Below are 18,614 nucleotides of genomic sequence, written 5' to 3'. Positions count from 1 at the left end.
CATTCTAGTTCAAGAGCTCTTGTGGGGCCCTGGCCAAAGTAGCTAACTTGGTTGAAGTATCATCCCATTCACTAAAACACCATAGGTTTGATCCCCGGTCAGGGCACAAACCTAGGTTGTGGGTTCGATCCCTGGTCAGGGCACCTACAGGAGGCAACCAATCGATGCTTTTCTCTTGCACTGATGTTTTTCTCTCCCTTCCTCTCTCTAAAAAAGCACAGAAAAAAATGTCTTTGGGTGCGTATTACAAAAAAATGTTTTAAAGAGCACCTGTGGGGTTGACTGAGACTGTCACCAGGCCTGGGTCCCAGCTTGCCTTCCTTCTGTTGCCATTCCTGCTTCCTTAGTCTCCCTTCCACAGGTGTCGATCCCACGGCACACCGAACTAAGTCCCCTGCTCTCTAAACTCTGTCTTAGAAGTTCCTTCCTCGGGAACCCAGTCTGTGAGCTGGCAGTGTAACTGACAGACATTGACAAGCATCTGAGAAAAAGGCATTGTAACTGGCTCATTCTAGTCCCTGGGAAATTTGATTTACTCTTGCTTTCATAATGAGGTTGATGATTCTGTCCAGTATATGGAGTGGTGATCATTATTTAAGGCATCTGACCTCACGACCTCCATTAACGGGTAAGGACTTTAGGGACAGCATAAATTACGTCATCCTCTTGCCTTACACCTTAAGCTCAGCAGCACACATACCAATGACAGGCAGGAATTCGAGTGAAGGATAGTCGATAGCATATCATAAAAGGAAATGGGTTGGAGCGAGCGTACCACGAGGGTAAAGGGCATGCGTTGCTCTTTTTATTTTTCTTTGCATGCCTCTAACACATGGCAGATAGATGCAGAATATGCCTTGACTAAATGAATAACTGGGCACTCCAAAGGTTATTCCCACTCTAATTCAGTAGGAAAGAACTTAGTCTAGTGCCTAGTGTAATATCCTGAAAAAGTTAGGAACTTCACTTCATTTTCAGCCAGCTAAGAATCAATTCATTCTGGCACTCGACAGGTGTCTGTTTACTGAACAATGTAGGTCAGACTCTGTTCTAGGTACTGGAGAAACAGCAGGAGATGGAAAAAATCCCCTGTCATTTGGTTAATTTTAATAGGAGAAGGCAGTCAGGTCATGGTAAGTTTGGTAAAGCAGACGAGAAATTAGTGAAGGGAACTCTTTAAATGGGATGGTGAGGCTGGTGACATTTGAGTGGAGAAGAAAGGAAGCAAGCCAGGCAGATGTGGAGTGGGAAGGCAGGAGGCAAAGGGTTCCAGGTAGAGGAAGTAGTATGTGCAAAGGCCCTGAGATGGGAGCATGGATTAAGCAGTGGGGTGCAACCTTTTGGCATCTCTGGGCTACACTGGAAGAAGAGCTGTCTTGGGCCACACATTAAATACACAAACACTAATGAGCTATAAGGTTTTAAGTAAAATTATGATTTTGTGTTGGGCTGCATTCATAGCCATCCTGGAGTGCATGTGGGCCTCAGACCTCAGGCTGGACATCCCTGGAGGGTTGGAGGAACAACAAGGAAGCTAGTGTGACTGAAGCCAAGGAGGCAAGATGGTGAATGGTAGTTCAGTGAGCAACCAAGAGCCAGGCCAGGTAGGGGCTTGTTAACTGTGGTTTAAAAACTTTGGAATTTGTTCTTAAAATCAAGGGTAGACTGCCCTGGCTGGTGTGGCTCAATTGGTTGGAGCATCGTCCCATAAACTGAAAGGTTGAGGATTCAATTTTCTGTCAGGGCACATGCCTGGGTTGCGAGTTGCGTCCCAGTCGGGGCTTGTACGGGAGGCAGACGATCAATGTTTCTCTTGTACATTGATGTTTCTCTCCTTCTCTCTCGCCATCCCTTCCCCTCTCTCTAAAATTCAATCAGTATAACCTTAGGTGAAGATTTTTTTAAAAAAGAAAAAGAAGGGAAAACAGAAGGATTCTGAGCTAAGATGTGACATGTGATAGGCTGTGCCTATTAGCATGCATTCATTCATGTATTTATTACCCAATGCTAGGCCCCTGGAGTAAGAAGACGAGAAAGACAGAATCCAAGCCTTGGGATACTCAACTTCAAACCACAAGAAATAGACATAAAAAAAGATCGTTTCTTGGCTGGTATAACTCAGTGGATGGAGCGCAGGCCTGCAAACCAAAAGATCGCAGTTCAATTCCCAGTCAGGGCACATGCCTGGGTTGCAGGCCAGCTCCCAGTGGGGGACGCATGAGAGGCAACCATACATTGATATTTCTCTCCTTCTCTCCTTCCCTTCCCCTCTAAGGATAAATAAATAAAATCTTTTAAAAAATTGTGACCTTCTATAGTTGTGGTAAAAAGTGTCATGGGAGTAGAGGGGAAGGAGGAATTAATTCTACAGCAAAGGAGGATAAGGTCTATACAGACTAGTATTAATGCACATTGTCCCTGAGGCTATATGCAAATCCAAGGCAGAAGGTATTTCATCTGATTGGAATCTAGCGAAGGGTGCTTCTGAGTGCCTGGCCCTGGATTTCACTCGGCAAGTGTTGTGAGATGTATTTAGTGATGAGAATCAGGTTCCCCCTTCTCCTTAGTCATTCTTGTATGATGAATACCCCCCTTTCCGATTTTATGCATCACTTCCTTATAGCCCTTCTGTCCAGAAAAGGGATTTTTTTATGTATATATAATGAATATAAATATAGGTTTTACAGAGTGCTAATGTTTTAATGAGCTAGAAATAGGCAGACAAGAGAGAGAATAATTGAAGGATTAGTCAACATGGGGGCAATTTGACTTGGAAAGAGAAAATCTGAGCAGGAAATGTCAGAAAAAAAAATTAGAAGAATGGAACGGAATGAGCTCATTTATGGTGTGAGTTAAGGACAGAAGGGATTTATTCTCAAAAGGTAAAACAGTGAGAGTTCACATTGTGGAAGTTGACCTAAGCCAGCTATCAAGGGAAAGAGACTTGATTCAAAAGACTTGGCCCAGGAGGCCTGGAGCAGATACATCTATTAGCGGTGTCAGGGGAAGAGAAGAAGTATTGAACCAAATCTACAGTTATTCCCAGAGCGCAATACGAAAGCTCACTAGAAACCTTGCTATCTTCCCTGGCTGGTGTGGCTCAGTAGATTGAGCACGGACCTGTGGACCAAAGGGTTGCAGGTTTAGTTCCCAGTCAGGGCACATGCCTGTGTTGCTGGCCAGGTCCCCAGTAGGGGGCGCATGAGAAGCAACCACACACTGATGTTTCTCTCCCTCTTTCTCCCTTCCTCTCTGTTTAAAACTAAATTTAAAAATCTTAAAAAAAAAAAAAAAAAGAAACCTTGCTATCTTAGGGCAAAATAAAGGGCAACAAGGTTTATGTCTTAAACAGGACAGATTAGATCATTCTTCTAACATGAGCCAATCACACTCATTTAAGTACAAAAAAAAGATAGTACATTTGGTAAGGTAAGATTTAATTTAAAAAGCAGAACTAAATATGTAAGTGAAAATGAAAATGTCTTATTTTATTTCCTTCTAAAAGTTCTTAGGTGTTTATTTTGAGTTCCTAAACAACACTGATATAAAACGATAAAACACCGCTGACTCGCTCTTGACAGCAGCATCAGAATGCCCAAGGAAGGTCTGTCTCCTTTCATGTTTATGACCTTTTCCTGGGGTGGTGATATGAGGCATGATAGTACTCTGAGAACTGCATGAAATTTTTTAAGGATCAGAAAATGGCTGGAAGAGAGGGAAGGGGGATGACTCACTGGCGTTGTTTTCTAGGCTTCTGTTTTCATCACTTTGGATAGTAGCTTTTCATAGTCAGTGGAACACCAGAACCCTAGAGTCTCTCTCCTTTGCCTGGTTAACCTGGGATTCCTCGCACTGACAGTAAGTCAATTAATGGGATAAGGATCCCAATGACTCACTCACTATATTGATGCCGTAATAGTAGGGCTCGGAATACGAATATCCGAATTACTGAGCACTTTTTGCTCTTAACACTGACGAAGCATTTTACAAGCTTAATCCTTGAGACAACCCTGTGGATTTGGAATAAGGATTACTATTGCGTCCATTTCACAGACGAGAAAACTGAGACTGGGGGAGTTTAATACCTTCAGGTTTGCCACTATATTTATCTTCCCCTCCCTCCCTCCTTCTCTCCCATATGAGAATAAAAAGCTTCCATTCTCATACTCATGGGTCTACAGGTCAACTATAGATGTGTAATTCTTCTACAAGGGCATAAAGAACTGTGACCAAAATTTCTTCTCTCTCACCCTCTTATTCCTCTCATTGTTATCATATTCTTAGCTCTCCGTGGCTCTTGCTTTCTAAATGGATGCACATCCCATCTATAGTCATTTCGTTTTTAATATCCGAGTTGTTCCCTACTGTCTCAGATTTCAAATTTTACTTTCCTTGAAATTTCCCTGGTGCCTAATACAATACCATTCACACAGAGAGTGTTCAGCAAATGATGTTGACTACCTGCCGTCTTTTAAAAGGCACATCCGGAGAGACACTGAAGGCACCTGGCAATATTGCTCTGGCTTGTTAGTAACCCGACTTAACCCAGATGGACTACAGACTGTAGCCGCTTTCGCCTGGAGGGAAGTTCAGTGGTAACAGAGTCAGCCAGTTCTGTCCAAAGTTGGTCAGAAATTCCATGAGCATAATTCAGTTGCAGCTGTTTATACAGACACCTACCCTGCATCTGTCCTTATGAAGCTTCATTGTCTCCCTAATGTCCTAATAATTACACTATGGTCTTTGGAATTTTGTGAATGTCCGTTGGAAGGACCATTTCTTTCATGGTTAATACGACCAAATATTGCTCACAGCCAGCAGCACTGGGTATTAGATATTGCATTTATCTCTGCAACGCAGTCAGCTTGCCAGGTGGTTTAGTGTAAATTCCTGACTTCCCAGATCAAACGTAAACCTGATTCTCTAAATGGTTTGATGATGCACTGACAAGGCCAGTGGCGTGGTACAGACAGTCCCTGATTTAGAATGGATCGACCTGTGTGTCTTCGACGTTATAATGGTGCAAAAGTAACACAGATTCACTGGAAACCATAGTTTAAATTTTGAGTTATGACCTTTTCCTGGGGTGGCGATATGAGGCATAATACTCTCTGGCAGAACTGGGCCAAGGCAGGGAGCCCGAGCTCCCAATCAGCCACGTGATCACAAGGGTAAACAACCAGTACTCCGTAGCGTACTGTGTGGCTAGAAATCTTTGGAGCTTGTGTTTTTTGTGTGTGTTCTTGCATCACATTATGCCTCCAAAAAAGCCCATCCAGGTCTCCTGCTTCTGGGGAGAAGAAAAAGAAGACAATGACTGCAGCGATGAAAGTTTGTGTCATTGCCCACCTGCAGGCTAATGTAGGTTGTTCTGACCATGTTTAAGGTCGGCCAGGCTAAGCTTAGGTAGGTTAGGTGTATTAAATGCATTTTTGACTTGTGATATTTTAGGCTGACAATGGGTTTATCAGGATGTAACCCTGTAAGTGGAGGAGTATCTGTATTCCGTTCGCCCTGTGTGATGGTCTCGGAGCTAGCGTTATCTGTCTGACAGCTCATATAATATTTACTGGTTGTTATTCGTGAGGAATTTTAGTTAGCCGTAACAATTTTCACAGCTATGGCAGACATTGGAGACCCCATTCATTACACCGGTGACCTTCCCCTCTGGAATGCAGCCCATCTGTCTCTGCTGTTGAAATCTTTATGGAAAAGTCTTCCCATCTTCGCAAGTTTAGTAACTGATCTGAGAGTTCTCATTGGCTCTTTACTCTTGATGTATGATATGGACATATAAAGCACTATTCTTATTTTAATTGAATGTTTCGAAAAGTGTTCAGTTTCACTTGGCCTTTCAGTGAAATGGCAGGAAATGCAATCTTGCTACAGAAACTATAGGCATCACATCGAAAGGAAATAGAAATCATACAGAAAGCAATTGCAGTCCTGGCTGGTGTAGCTCAGTGAATTGAGTGCTGGCCTGCAAACCAGAAGGTCGCTGGTTCCAGTCCAGGTCAGGGCACATGCCTGGGTTGCAGACCAAGTCCCCAGTTGCAGGCATGTGAGAGGCAATGGATCAATGTGTGTCCCTCTCCTTCCCCCTCCTTTCCCCTCTCTCTAAAATTAAATAAAATCTTTTTTAAAAAAGAAAGCAATTATAGTGGAAAAATATTATATATATACACATATATGTCTATATGCAGCATTAATAATGACATGAAATTTTAAACACTGTATTATTATCTTCATCATGACCTTAGGAAGTAAAAGAAGCAGGAGAAATAAGTTATTTTGTGTAATTTAACATTATAAAGAAGACCATAAGCAAATTCCATAGTAAATGAATTGAACAGGCTCATTTTTAGAACAGGAAATTGGGATGGCCAACCCTCACACATTCTCCCTCTCCATTTACTTTCTTCTCCTTTCATGTACAACTTCTCTAATGCTTGGTCAGGACCTAATCTTACCACTTTCCCTCTGTCAATCAACTTCTTCAACTCCCTCTGTCAATCCCCCTCCTTCAACTTCTGTGATCTGGTTCGACCTTCTACACTCTTGTGAAACTGCCCTGTGGAGATCACCAGGGATCTTGTGGCCAAACACATCTTCCTTTTCTGCAGCCTTAGTCCTTTGGAACCCCTCGGTGCTCACACTTCACCGTCTGGCTGTCCTTGTGTTTCACCCTACTTTCCTCTGGTTTATGTACTATTTTTATTCGATGGCTTTTCTATCACTACCAGCTTTTTCAGGGCATTCCCCAGGGTACAGTTCTCTTTTAATAGCCCTCTTTCCTTAGAGAGTCCATCCATTTTCTTTCTTTCTTTCTCTCTCTCTCTCTTTTTTTTTTTTTTTACCAGAGAACAAATCCATTTTATTTATCTACTCTTCAGTAAGTTCTGATCTTTGAGGAGTACAGCATAACACCGATTCTGCGTGCAGTGGCCTTAGCAGGAAGGTTGCTTGGGAATTTAGCAGGATCCAGCCACAGTTTCCGGTTTCCGTGAGCACAACTTCCTTTCCCCAGATGATGCTGGTTTTGTTCACGCTGCCACCAGGAGTCAGTGTTGTTCTTTCCCTTGTGCACAGAAGCACATCTCTTGCCCAGATGGAACTCAGTTTCATCTCGGGCACAAGCACCTTCAATGTTAAGAAGCACCATGTGCTCTCTCTGGTTCCAGAGACCCCACTTATACTGGCGAAAATGGCCCTGGACCACAGCCTTCCAGACGTATTTGTCATTATAGGCTCCTGTCCCAGCAGGACCCCCATGCTACAAGATGGCAGAAAAAGCAAAAGTCCATCCATTTTCATTGCTTTAGCTATCATCTAGTACTTAAGGTCTTGTTCTTTCACTTGAGTTTCAGCGAAGAGACCCACCTTCCAAATATCTTAACCTAAATATTAATATATAATTTACCTGAAATTGATCTCCCAGCTAATTTTTTTCTGCTGGTGAAATTCCCAACTGCTTAGTAACTAAGCCGTAACTTAGTAACTAAGAAGTTTAGCGTCGTCTGGGCTTTCTCACTTTCGCTGGATACCAAATTTGCTTGCGAATTAACTCTCGAACTCCATTCTCCTACTTCTAATCCATTGGATATAGTACCACAGGAACATTCTTTTTATCTTTTCATCATCATAATCCTCTGATTATGAAGCAGTCTGTGACCCTCTATTTCCCATTGTATCAAATATAAACTAATCTGTTCCTCATTCATGCTGATGAATACTGTTCAGCTGGTCTACCTAAAGATGAAGGATCACTTCAGCAGACACCGTTGATCTAGGCAGACAGAAATGTATAAAGAAGTACCATAAGCCCAGGCAGTTAGGTCATGTTCAAAGGCATTTCTCTCTGCCACACTTTAGACTATATGTGGCATGTTAATAGTAGCTAGGAGTGGATGCAAGGTTTGAAGACAAATGCTGCCCAGGTAAAGCAGAGAGGTCAATTCTAGGATTACCATCATTTACATAGCATCCCAAAGGTGTGATTACAGGCATCATTTGCATGCTAATTAATATATTGCAAAGCAGTTTCATTTTCTACTTTCTCACTTTTTCCTGACAAGAGTTGGGGAAGGGAGATATCGTTATTCCCATTTTGCCTATAAGAAAATTAAGGCTCACGGAGAAGGCGAGACTTGCTTAAGTTCAAGCAGTAACAGTGGAGTCAGGAGTCAAATCCTGTTCTTCTGAATCTGCATTCTGGACACTGTCGGCTTGTGCCTGATACCTCTCAAGACACTGGGTTGGTCTTTGACATAGAAAGCCAAGGTACTGAGTGCCTTTCTGAACTCAAAATGTGTACAGTCTATCATGGGAAGTGGAGGGTGTGAGATGCATGTTCTCAAATAACCCCCTGTATCAAGCAGTATATGTAATGTGCCTTGAGAATTATACCAACGACCTGCCATGGACCTGCAGAAAAGGAATGTATCTCTTTCCGCCTAGATCAATAGAGAAAGACTCCTGCTGGCACCAGTGTAATTCTGTAAAATGCCTCTTTAAATGTTCATAGGCTTTCATCAAATAATTATACTTCTAGGAATTGTGTTTAAGAAAATGAGCAAATACATACACACATTTATCTACAAAGATTTTCATTGCAGCTTCACCTATAACAGTGGAAAAACTGGAAACAACCAATTTCTCCAACAAATCACAGTGCATCCAAGGGTGGAATACTGTTTAGCCATTTGCAATGTGAGCCTAGAATGATGTGAGCAGCCTTAGGTGGTTTGGGTGAGTGGGAGTAGTTCGATAAGAAGCGCATTTGGCTGCATGTAACAGAAAACTCAACATAGGCTTCTGCAGAAGCAACGTTTATCAGTTTCTCCCATAGGAACCCAGAAATAAGCTGCAATGGTGAGCATGTATTCATTGGGAACCCAGATTTCTCGCATCATCCCATTTTTTCTCATTCTCAGTACATGCCTTCTGTAACATAGGTTGTCAAGGCCCTGCCCAAATTCACCACGCCCAGGCATGCCAAACCCAGACTTCCAACCACACACACCTGCGACTCTGCCTTCACAGCCTGGTCTGACCATTGGAGCGGGCTCACCAGCACAAGAGGCAGGCCAGAAGGGCCAAGGGGTTAATGACCCCCTTCCATGCTCCAGGAGTATCCCTCAAGCAAAAGTCAACAAATACCCCAATTTCCTGGCCCCTGGGAATGGGGGCAGATAACTCAGAAGTGTAATCTACACAGAAGCCCTCAGCCGGACTGCATATTTGCACCCCAGGTGTCCAAAGCAGTCATTCATCTTTCATCATGTTTTTGTCCCTTCTCTGTCTTCCAGTTCCTGTACCAGTGCTTCCTTGAGTAACTGCTCAAACTACTTGTACTCACTTCCTTGCCTCCGTATCTGCTCCTGAGGGATTGCAACCAAGATAGCTTCCATTCTCTTGGTTTCTACAGCACCAGCCATCATCACATGCGTGTTCCCGGCAGGCAGATGGATGGGAAAAGGGCTAAAGCCGCCTCTCTGTGGAGTCAGCCACTCTTGATGCACTTTGCCCTTCCACATACATGCTCCACACTTCCCTGGCTTGCTCTGTGCCTTGAAAGGCTGACCTGTGTGGGCTTCATGAATGGGATCTCCAGCCCTCTAGCTTCGGGTTGGGCTCAGCCAATGGACAGCTGTAGGAGGAGATGAGTGGTGAGATGGAGAACAGGTCAGAAGGCTTATTCCCTATACTCCCTCTCAGCCTGCTTCCCTTGACCAAAGATCTTGTCCCATGACCCCTTCACCAGAGCACGTGCATATTTGTTCATTTGGGGCATAGCGAGGCCCACCTGCTCTCTCCTCTTTCTCCCTCCTCCCCCTTCCCTCTCTGTCCTGCCGTTCTGGCCGTGGTTCTTTCTCCCAGCCCCCCAGACTTAAGAGTGGTAATGGCTTCCTGTTCTTATTAATATTCTCCTTTGGGATCGCACACAACCTGCACAGACCTGTATGACCAGCCCTTTTACTAAACTCTGTTCATGCTAGCCAGTGTGAATGTGATGTGTGGCTGCTACCAGGAGTCCGACTGGTACACTCCTACTATAAATATACGTTCATCTAAAACCTGCCCTCATGAGGGGCCAGAGACACATGAAAGGGTGGGTGCTCAGCATCACTAGCCATCACAAAGATGCAAATTCAAACCACAGTGAGATACCACCTCACACCTGTCAGAATGGCCATCATAAACAAAGCAACAAACAACAAGTGTTGGAGAGGATGTGGAAAAAAGGGAAGCCTAGTGCACTGTTGGTGGGAATGCAGGCTGGTGCTGCCACTGTGGAAAGCAGTGTGGAATTTCCTCAGAAAACTAAAAATGGATCTGCCTTTAGACCCAGCAACTCCACTGCTGGGATTATATCCTAAGAACCCTGAAACACCAATCCAAAAGAACCTATGCACCCCAATGTTCATAGCAGCACAATTTACTATAGCCAAATGCTGGAAGCAGTCTAGGTGCCCATCAGTAAATGAGTGGATAAAAAAAACTGTGGTGCATTTATGCAGTGGAATTCTATGCAGCAGAAAGAAAGAAGGAGCTCCTACCCTTTGCAACAACATGGATGGAACTGGAGAACACTATGCTAAGTGAAATAAGCCAGGCGGCGAAAGACAAATACCATATGATCTCACCTTTAACAGGACCCTAATGAATAAAACAAACAAGCAAGCAAAATATAACCAAAGACACTGAAATAGAGAACAGGCTGGCAGGGACCAGAGGGGTGAGGGGAGGGAGTTTCAGGGGAAAACAGTGAAGGGTTTGCAGGAACAATTATAAAGGACACATGGAGAAAAACAAGGTGGGGGGTGGAAACAGGAGGGAGGTGGGGAGGACGTGGGGGATGGGCTGGAATGGGGGAAAAAGGCAGAAAACTGTACTTGAACAATAATTAAAATTTAAAAAACTACTTTTAAAAAAATAAATAAACATAAAACCTGCCCTCATGAAACACTGACGTCCTTGACGGCATAGAGCCTCTTTGTCTACCACACCCTACCTACTCTTGTTTGCTGTCTTAGCACCAGCACTTTGCATGATGTCTGGTGTAGTAGGTGCTCCTTAAAAATGTGATGCCTGGCAAGTGATGTCAGGTATTGTTTTGTTTCTCTAGGAACTGAGGCTTTGTTTTCGTATTTTAGATGAAAATAGGTGTCATCTTAGTTCTTTCGAAATAGCTTCTCTCAACTGACCAGATGATTTAACTTAGACGTCTAGGACAGGACAGATGGCGATGGAGATTACAGAGCATAGGGGGACAGATTTTTACCAGCATAAAAGAAAGTTGAGGCTCATCGCCACTAAAGCCCTAGGAAATTCAAGACAACCCTCCCAAGATCTGGTGACAATTAAGTTGTTCAAACAGCCCCAGGCAATAATTTGATGGATCTAGTGGCAATGGCATAGAGGGTAAATGTAGGTATCACAGATAGTATAGAGAGCTTAGACTAGATGACATCACAATGAATCCCTTTCAAAATGTATTTATTTATTTTAATTTTATGTATTTATTGAGAGAGAGAAGAAGGGAGGGAGAAAGGGAGAGAAACATCAATGTGTGCTTGTCTCTTACGTGGCCCCCACTGGGAGACTTGGCCTGCAACCCAGGCATGCGCCCTGACTGGGAATCAAACCGGTGACCCTTTGGTTCACAGCCCGCACTCAATCCACTGAGCTACACCAGCCACAGCTCAAGATGCATTTACTGACTCAGTTGTTGGGCAGATATTTAGAGACTGCCTGTTATGGACCACACACGATAACATAAAGTACAAAGAAAGACTAGACAGACCTCATTGCCATCCTGAATGCCATCTGTGCTAGCCGCACACAACATGGGCGAGTTGACTAACCATTACCAAGACTGACTGGCTTCATGCAGAATGATGGAATCGCATGACCTCATAGGGTGCTTGGGGATCGCCTTAAGGAGCATGCAGTGCAGGGAACTTAGTAGACACAAAACATGTGTGTTTCTCCATCTCCCGAATGCCCTGACTTCCGTGTGAGTCATAAACAAAAATTAGGATCTAACACTTCCTGACTGAGGACCTTCGCTATGTATTCCATGTGAGCCTAACTGTCTCATCATCTGCAAAATGAAAATAATAGTAATACCTATGCCACAGGTCAGGACGAGGATCAAATAAGCTGCTTGAGATCCGGTTTCAAGCACAAAAGAGGGTGTCCTGTCTCCTCCTTCAACCCCTCCCATAGATCCAGCTTCCTCAGGGGCAGTGATAATGTCCCCAAGGGGGTGGCAACAGGGGAACAAAGAAACAATCTTAGTCTGTTTTAGGTAAAGCACAGATACAGAAAATACATAGCCAGGTATATATAATTATGCGTGGTATTAAAATTTCCTGCAGTGGGGTAGGGAGATGAAGAACAAATGCCTAAAAAGATATCTAGATGTGGAGGGGTGTGGAGGACCATGGTGGGGAGCAGGTCATTGCTCTAGAGTCTGTCTCCTTGCTAGAATGTGTCCATATCGACACCAATAAAAAAATGCAAAAAAATTAAAATTTCAAAATTAAAAGAAAGGGAGATTAAAACAAACAAACAAACAAAAGAATGCGTTCATAAAACCATTACTGGAATTTGCATACTTCTCAGGAGCCAGGCAACAGTGCCTGGTCACCCCTTCCTAACACCTTTTTTTAAAGGATATTTTATTAATGAAGCTATTACAGTTGTCCCATTTTTTCTCCCCTTTATCCCCCTCTGCCCTGCACCCCTCCACCCTCCAGCACTCCCCCCCTTAGTTCACATCCATTGGGTGATACATATAAGTTCTTTGGCTTCTCCATTTCCCACACTATTCTTAACCTCCCCTTGTCTATTTTATACCTACCATTCATGCTTCTTATTCCAGTACCTTTTCCCCCATTCTCCCCCTCCCTGCTGATAACCCTCCATGTGATCTCCATTTCTGCTAACAGCTCTGTCTTAACCCTATAAATAAAGTTTCTATTTTGTCTCCAGTGAATGCTGTATTATTTATTTTCATAATCTGCCTCCACTTTTTTTGACCCAACTATGTTATCAAACTGCAAATCCACACAATATAACAAAAGTGAAAGATTAATGCCTCTATGTGGGTCTGAATTCCAGAGAGTGCTCTTTTGGCACAGTTTGAATAACATTAGCATTCTTTTTAATTTTCTGGTTAGGCCCCTGTGTCGATTAAAATATGGCTTAACACCGGGGTGCATCACTCGGCACATTCTGTTCACCATGCATTTAAAAATGGTTGAAGTAAGAACTAAACAAATGGTGGCCTGTGTTTGTGATTTCCAAAACTACCTTGGGCACAATATTGGGTCCTGTCATCTCCAGGGACAAAAAGCATTTGAAGGTAGAATTGCTATCCTTTCCTGCTCTTAATGACTAACTGCATGGGGGAAATTCACAGATTTTGGAATAAATAAACACATGTGTGGTTTGCTATTTAAATTCAGCAGACATCCCTGGCTGCTAGGGCTCAGTGGATTGCGCACCGGCCTGGAAACTGAAAGGTCACAGGTTCGATTCCCAATCAGGGCACATGCCTGGGTTGCAGGCCAGGTCCCCAGTAGGGGGCACGTATCTCTTGCACATTGATGTTTCTCTCCCTCTCTTTATCCCTCCCTTCCCCTCTCTCTAAAACTAAATCAATAAAATCCTTTAAAAAATAAATTTGCTGCTGCTGGATGATAATGAATGGTTTTTACACTCAAGAATCTGAATCACAAAGCTGCATTTAAATGGCATGGAGTGGTTATAGAAACATCTCCATAAGAAAATACGGAAGTACGGCACAGTCTCATGTGAAACAATTTGCCAATAAATCTGCTTTTGATGGGCTACTAAAAATGGACACATCAGGCACAAATGATGTGTGTGTCTGTTGCGTAGGCCGGCTTTGTGGAGGATGACAAACTTCCACTGGTAGACTGAGATAAGAAACAGCTGTTGTTGGCGTCAGCACTCCTGCAAGAAATGAAATGGTAATTGTGGGACTCACCGATGACAGTTACCATGTATTTGATCAGCTTTGAATATATGCGAGACCAGAATGATGTGGCAGCCCCAAGCAAAATTGCCCAGTAACTGTTTAACAGTCTTGAGGAGGAGCACTGAATGCAACCGAATAGAACCCTCGTCTGAGTGTGTGTTATTTCTAAAGCAAATAGTTCCAGTGCACGTGTCTGTGGAGGGGAGGAGGCTAGGGAGGGAGGGGGGCAGGCCATTCTTCTTTTTATTCTTTGCACCAAGGACTAGTATTAGTAGAAAATTTTAGGGTTTCAAATAGTGACTGCGGAGCAGTTACTGAGGTACATTTATAAGCTGAGTCAAATGGCAAAAAACACCTTTCAGCACAAAAGAAAATTCAGTGAATCTCCCCATTGGATCTATTCGATAGCTAGACATAAAGACAAAAGGCTTTTTCAAACATAACAATTTTTATGTACAGTTTGTATATGCTGTAAACATTTAACAATTAGAAACTCCATTTATAAAAGCTTGAACTTTCATACTGAGTGTTTTAGAATATCTCTTAAAATCTTTTCAACTATTTAGTTCAAGCATATTCTGATTACTGTTCTGGCATGGGTTATTTTTTGTTTTGCTTTGTTTTTACTGTTTAATAATGCAAAGTCAGCTGTAATACTCCATGCAGGTCTAGCCATTTGCTCAGCTAGACATGGCTGCTTTTCCTTGGGTTCTTCCTAGAATCTCTGCTAGAAGGTTGTTTCTTTCCGGCAGAGAGCCCCTGGCCAGTAGACATCTCCAGCACACTTCTCTCTGAGAGACACCTGGGAAGCATGTAGAAACTCTGAACTGACTCTCCCAGAGCCAGACAACATACCCGGCATCCTCTGAGTCAGAAAGGCTTTCTGGACCATCAGAATAATAAAGAACTAGAAAGGGATAATGAAAACAATTGTGGGGGGGGGGCAGGCAGCCTATAGAGACCTGTAAGAAAAAAAAAACAGCCATTTTTTTTCTCAGATTAGGCATTCTTAGGTTTGGCAATACCACCAGTGAGGGCTGGCCTAAAGGCTCTCTGGAGTTCTCTTCTTCTTTTTATGATGCCGTGATTTGGGGGAGCTTCTTTAAATTGAGTTATAACTACCATACAGCATTATATTAGTTTCAGGAGACCAGCATAATGATTCAATATTTGTAAATATTGCAAAATGATCACTACAATAAGTCTAGGTAACGTCCATCACCATCATGATGCCGTGGTTTTGAGAAGAGGGCATGCTGAGCCACCTGGGGCTATGATTCTGCCTCTGCACCCTATTTCCTGAGAGAGAGGGCTTGTCTTCAGGTTTCCGCAACGTCAGACTCTGCCCAGGTACATGAAGGAGGTCAGCCTAACATTCTCAAATCTGGTCTTATTTACTTTGTCAACTAATCTGGGCCAGAGAGCTGAGACCTAGAGAGGAAAAACAGGCAAGAAGAGAGAGTGGGCCAGGGAATGAGACAGACAGAGGGGAGAGGCAGAGAACAAGGAGGACAGAGATTGAAGGCGAGGGACCACTTCAGATCAGCAGGCAGATGTCTTTTTCCCCATCTTAAAAATCCAGCTGGCAAAATGAAAAGGAATAATTAGGGGCTAAATTCAAATCCGTGTTCTGTATCCTTTTTAATGACATTTCGCCAAGGTACAAAGCAGCATGTCTGGTTGAATATTGGGTGAGTCAAGACTTCTGTTACTCAATATAAAATAGAGAATCTGTAGTTTCATTACCCTTACATTTCTCTGGCAGTAGGCAAAGTTAACTTTTTTCAGAAGCTATTCTTTCGTATTATACAGTGTAGTCGAGGATATATTCAGTTTGACGTTTTCTTATATCTCAATACACTATGGAACGGATTTACTATGGAACTAATTTAGAAGGGAGCCTCTCATAGCAGGAAATAATGGTCGACATCCGCTTTGCTTCAAATTATAAGCAGGATGAAAATTCAGGGAGAAATGGACATACACATGAAATTGCTACATGTTAAAAAGAATGCTCCTTGTATTTATATTCCTGATGGCATTCTGTGTCTCTTCAAACTCCAGTTTCTTAAAAGTCTATTCAGGAGGGAGATTTTATTGTTGAGGAAATGTTATAGTACCTCCTAACATGATTATTTTGTCTAAAAGAATGAAAAAGACACAGATTAAACAGTGTACGAAAGATATTTTTAGAGTCTGGCTTTGAGAAAGAAAAAAAGCTACAAGCAAAACATTTAAAATGCAGTTGAAAGATGATTGATTGGCCTAATCCACAATAAAGTCATTATAAAGCGAATTCCCCAAACGTGAAATTTCATTTTACCTATAGGATTCATCACTCATCACAGAAGTTTTATTACATTCTGGTACCACATGCCATTCTCTCACTTTTTGTTATCTTCTCTAATAAGATCAGGTTGGTCAGCTGACATTTTAGGACTCCAATTAAACTGATAACAAGTAAATGAAATAGGCGAAAGCCAAATAAAGAGAAAAACAAACACATCAGAGTGATAAGTATAGCACTTTAGCTTCAATAAGTTGGGGCGTAAATATATCACAGAGGGATGTTTCAGCTGCTGAACTAATAAAACGCAGTCAATCAAAGAGTAAAAGATACGGAGAAGCAGCAACAGGAAGTATTATAAGACAAGCACCCAATGGAGACACATAAGAGAAAACCCATCAGTGTATTCATTCACTTCCTTATCTGCGTGGCAGTGGGACGTTTTTTGTGTTGTTATTTTTTTCCCCTCTTTGCATTTATCTGTTGCCTGAATGACTTCAGTTTCACTTAGATTAGGACAGAAACTTCAGAACAGCCAGTTAATCCATCCTGTCTTCACGGGCAACTGAGCAAACAGACCAATATCAGAGTAAAATTGTAATTCTGGAGATTAATGTTGTCTTTCCTGTTTGCAGTGAACTTGACCTCCTTGCCTTTTTTTTTATTTCCTTTTTCAGCTTCTGTCCAGGGTCCCTGGGAGAGAGCCATCTCACCAAACAAAGTGCCCTACTATATCAAGTAAGTTGGAAGCGTCATATTCTTTAAGGAGCTTTTATTGTGGCTAATCTGTGTATTCACAAATGAATTTCTTTTTAAAACGTGACATTAACCTGGCCTATAATACCTAGTTCTTTCTTCTCCAAGGATGCCTGGGTAAATCAACTCATGCTCAAATTACCAGTGAAAGTTTGCTGATGCAATAGGGAACTGCCTGTAGGAAAAAAATCCATTTCATGCAACCTAGGCGTTGTTTTGTGATGGGGGTTGGTGTGGACATTTCACAACAGAAACAGAAAACTGCTGAGAATATCCCTGACAGTGGAAGTGGGTACCTACAAGAACAACTGAATAGATTGAGGGGTTTTCTTACATTTCTTCTTCAAACAAAGATGGAAGATTTCTGCCCCTATATGTACGCAAGCTGTTTTAGGTAAATAAATACTTTATGAACCGAAAAGGCAGTCAGCAGCAGTCCTGGATTTGTGGGGCTGAAGTGTTCATTCGCAGACTATAGCGCTCAGCATTTTTCACATAACAACAGAATCATACCATTTGCTGGGGCGATTACTGTCCATCCAAGGAATACAGGTGCTTAGAAGTACCTTCTGCAGGATACTGCATGAAATATGTTAGGATACGCTGGGTCCACGTGGAAGAGGGAGGCAAGGGAGATGTTGTGTTTTCATGATACCTTAAGTATCTCATCAATTCAGTCCAACTGAAGTTTAACTTGGAATCAGCTCCCTGGACAATTGAAATTAATCACATTCATGAAATAGACATCGAAAGCGACGACAGTCTCTGAACGTACCTCTGCCGTACACCTGACTAAAATATTAAATGTTCTTCCAACTGGTCAGCCTGCCGTCTTTTCTCACGTCTGTTTTTATTCTTCCACTGAATCCTTCCTAGTTCAGCTCTAAAGCAATACCAGCTCTCCTAGATCTTCATTACTACACTTCTCAAGAAATTCCATTGCATGCCTTAATTTTGTTAACTCAGAAGAGTAGGGGTGAGGGGGCTCCTGGCTCTTCAAGGAAAGACACACCCTGTAGGAAGGGTTTGTCTTATTAAATGTTTCCAGATAGCATACCTGTTATATTTAACATTCTCCTGTAATAGGCTTTGATTCTGCTTTTTAATTTTCTTATTTTAAAATTTTATTTTGTTTTTATTATATAGAATTATCGATTGAGTCATTCTATGTATTTTAAATACCTACTTTAAATCACCTGTTTTATTAAAGAATATATTGATTCAGATACGCACTTTATTGCTTTACATCCTCCATAGACACAGGGTCTGGCACAAATCACGCCCCTTTTATTACAAAATCTTTATTACACAATCATAAGCATGTCATTCTGTGACATAACACTGTCACACTCAAGCACACCACAGGACATTTTAGGTGAAGTGGTCAAATTAAAACTATAAATTATCACACCCATATTATTACCCTCCTGGCCACACTCAAGCAGGCCTTACTTCTGCCGGACCCTGTATCGTATTCAAAGCATTTTATTCGGACTCTTTCCAGTTATCGTCTACATCAATGTCTTTGTCATGACAAACTTATTTCAGACTCAGATTTTG

The 18,614-nt window shown here is 42.3% G+C and overlaps 1 protein-coding gene across 1 annotated transcript in view; it reads left to right on the top strand.

The window, feature by feature from the left end:
* Positions 1–17,040, top strand: part of DMD (dystrophin) — a 1,607,686-nt gene extending 1,590,646 nt beyond the window's left edge. The window contains exon 62 of the mRNA XM_037050278.1: positions 16,976–17,040. Coding sequence (XP_036906173.1) covers positions 16,976–17,040 — 65 coding nt within the window. The remainder of the gene's footprint in view (positions 1–16,975) is intronic.
* Positions 17,041–18,614: the final 1,574 nt, after the last annotated feature.

This window comes from Sturnira hondurensis, unplaced genomic scaffold (assembly GCF_014824575.4).
Source record: "Sturnira hondurensis isolate 20B ecotype Veracruz unplaced genomic scaffold, ASM1482457v3 Scaffold0006693, whole genome shotgun sequence".
NCBI lineage: Eukaryota > Metazoa > Chordata > Mammalia > Chiroptera > Phyllostomidae > Sturnira > Sturnira hondurensis.
This window is presented reverse-complemented; position numbering and strand designations above follow the sequence as displayed.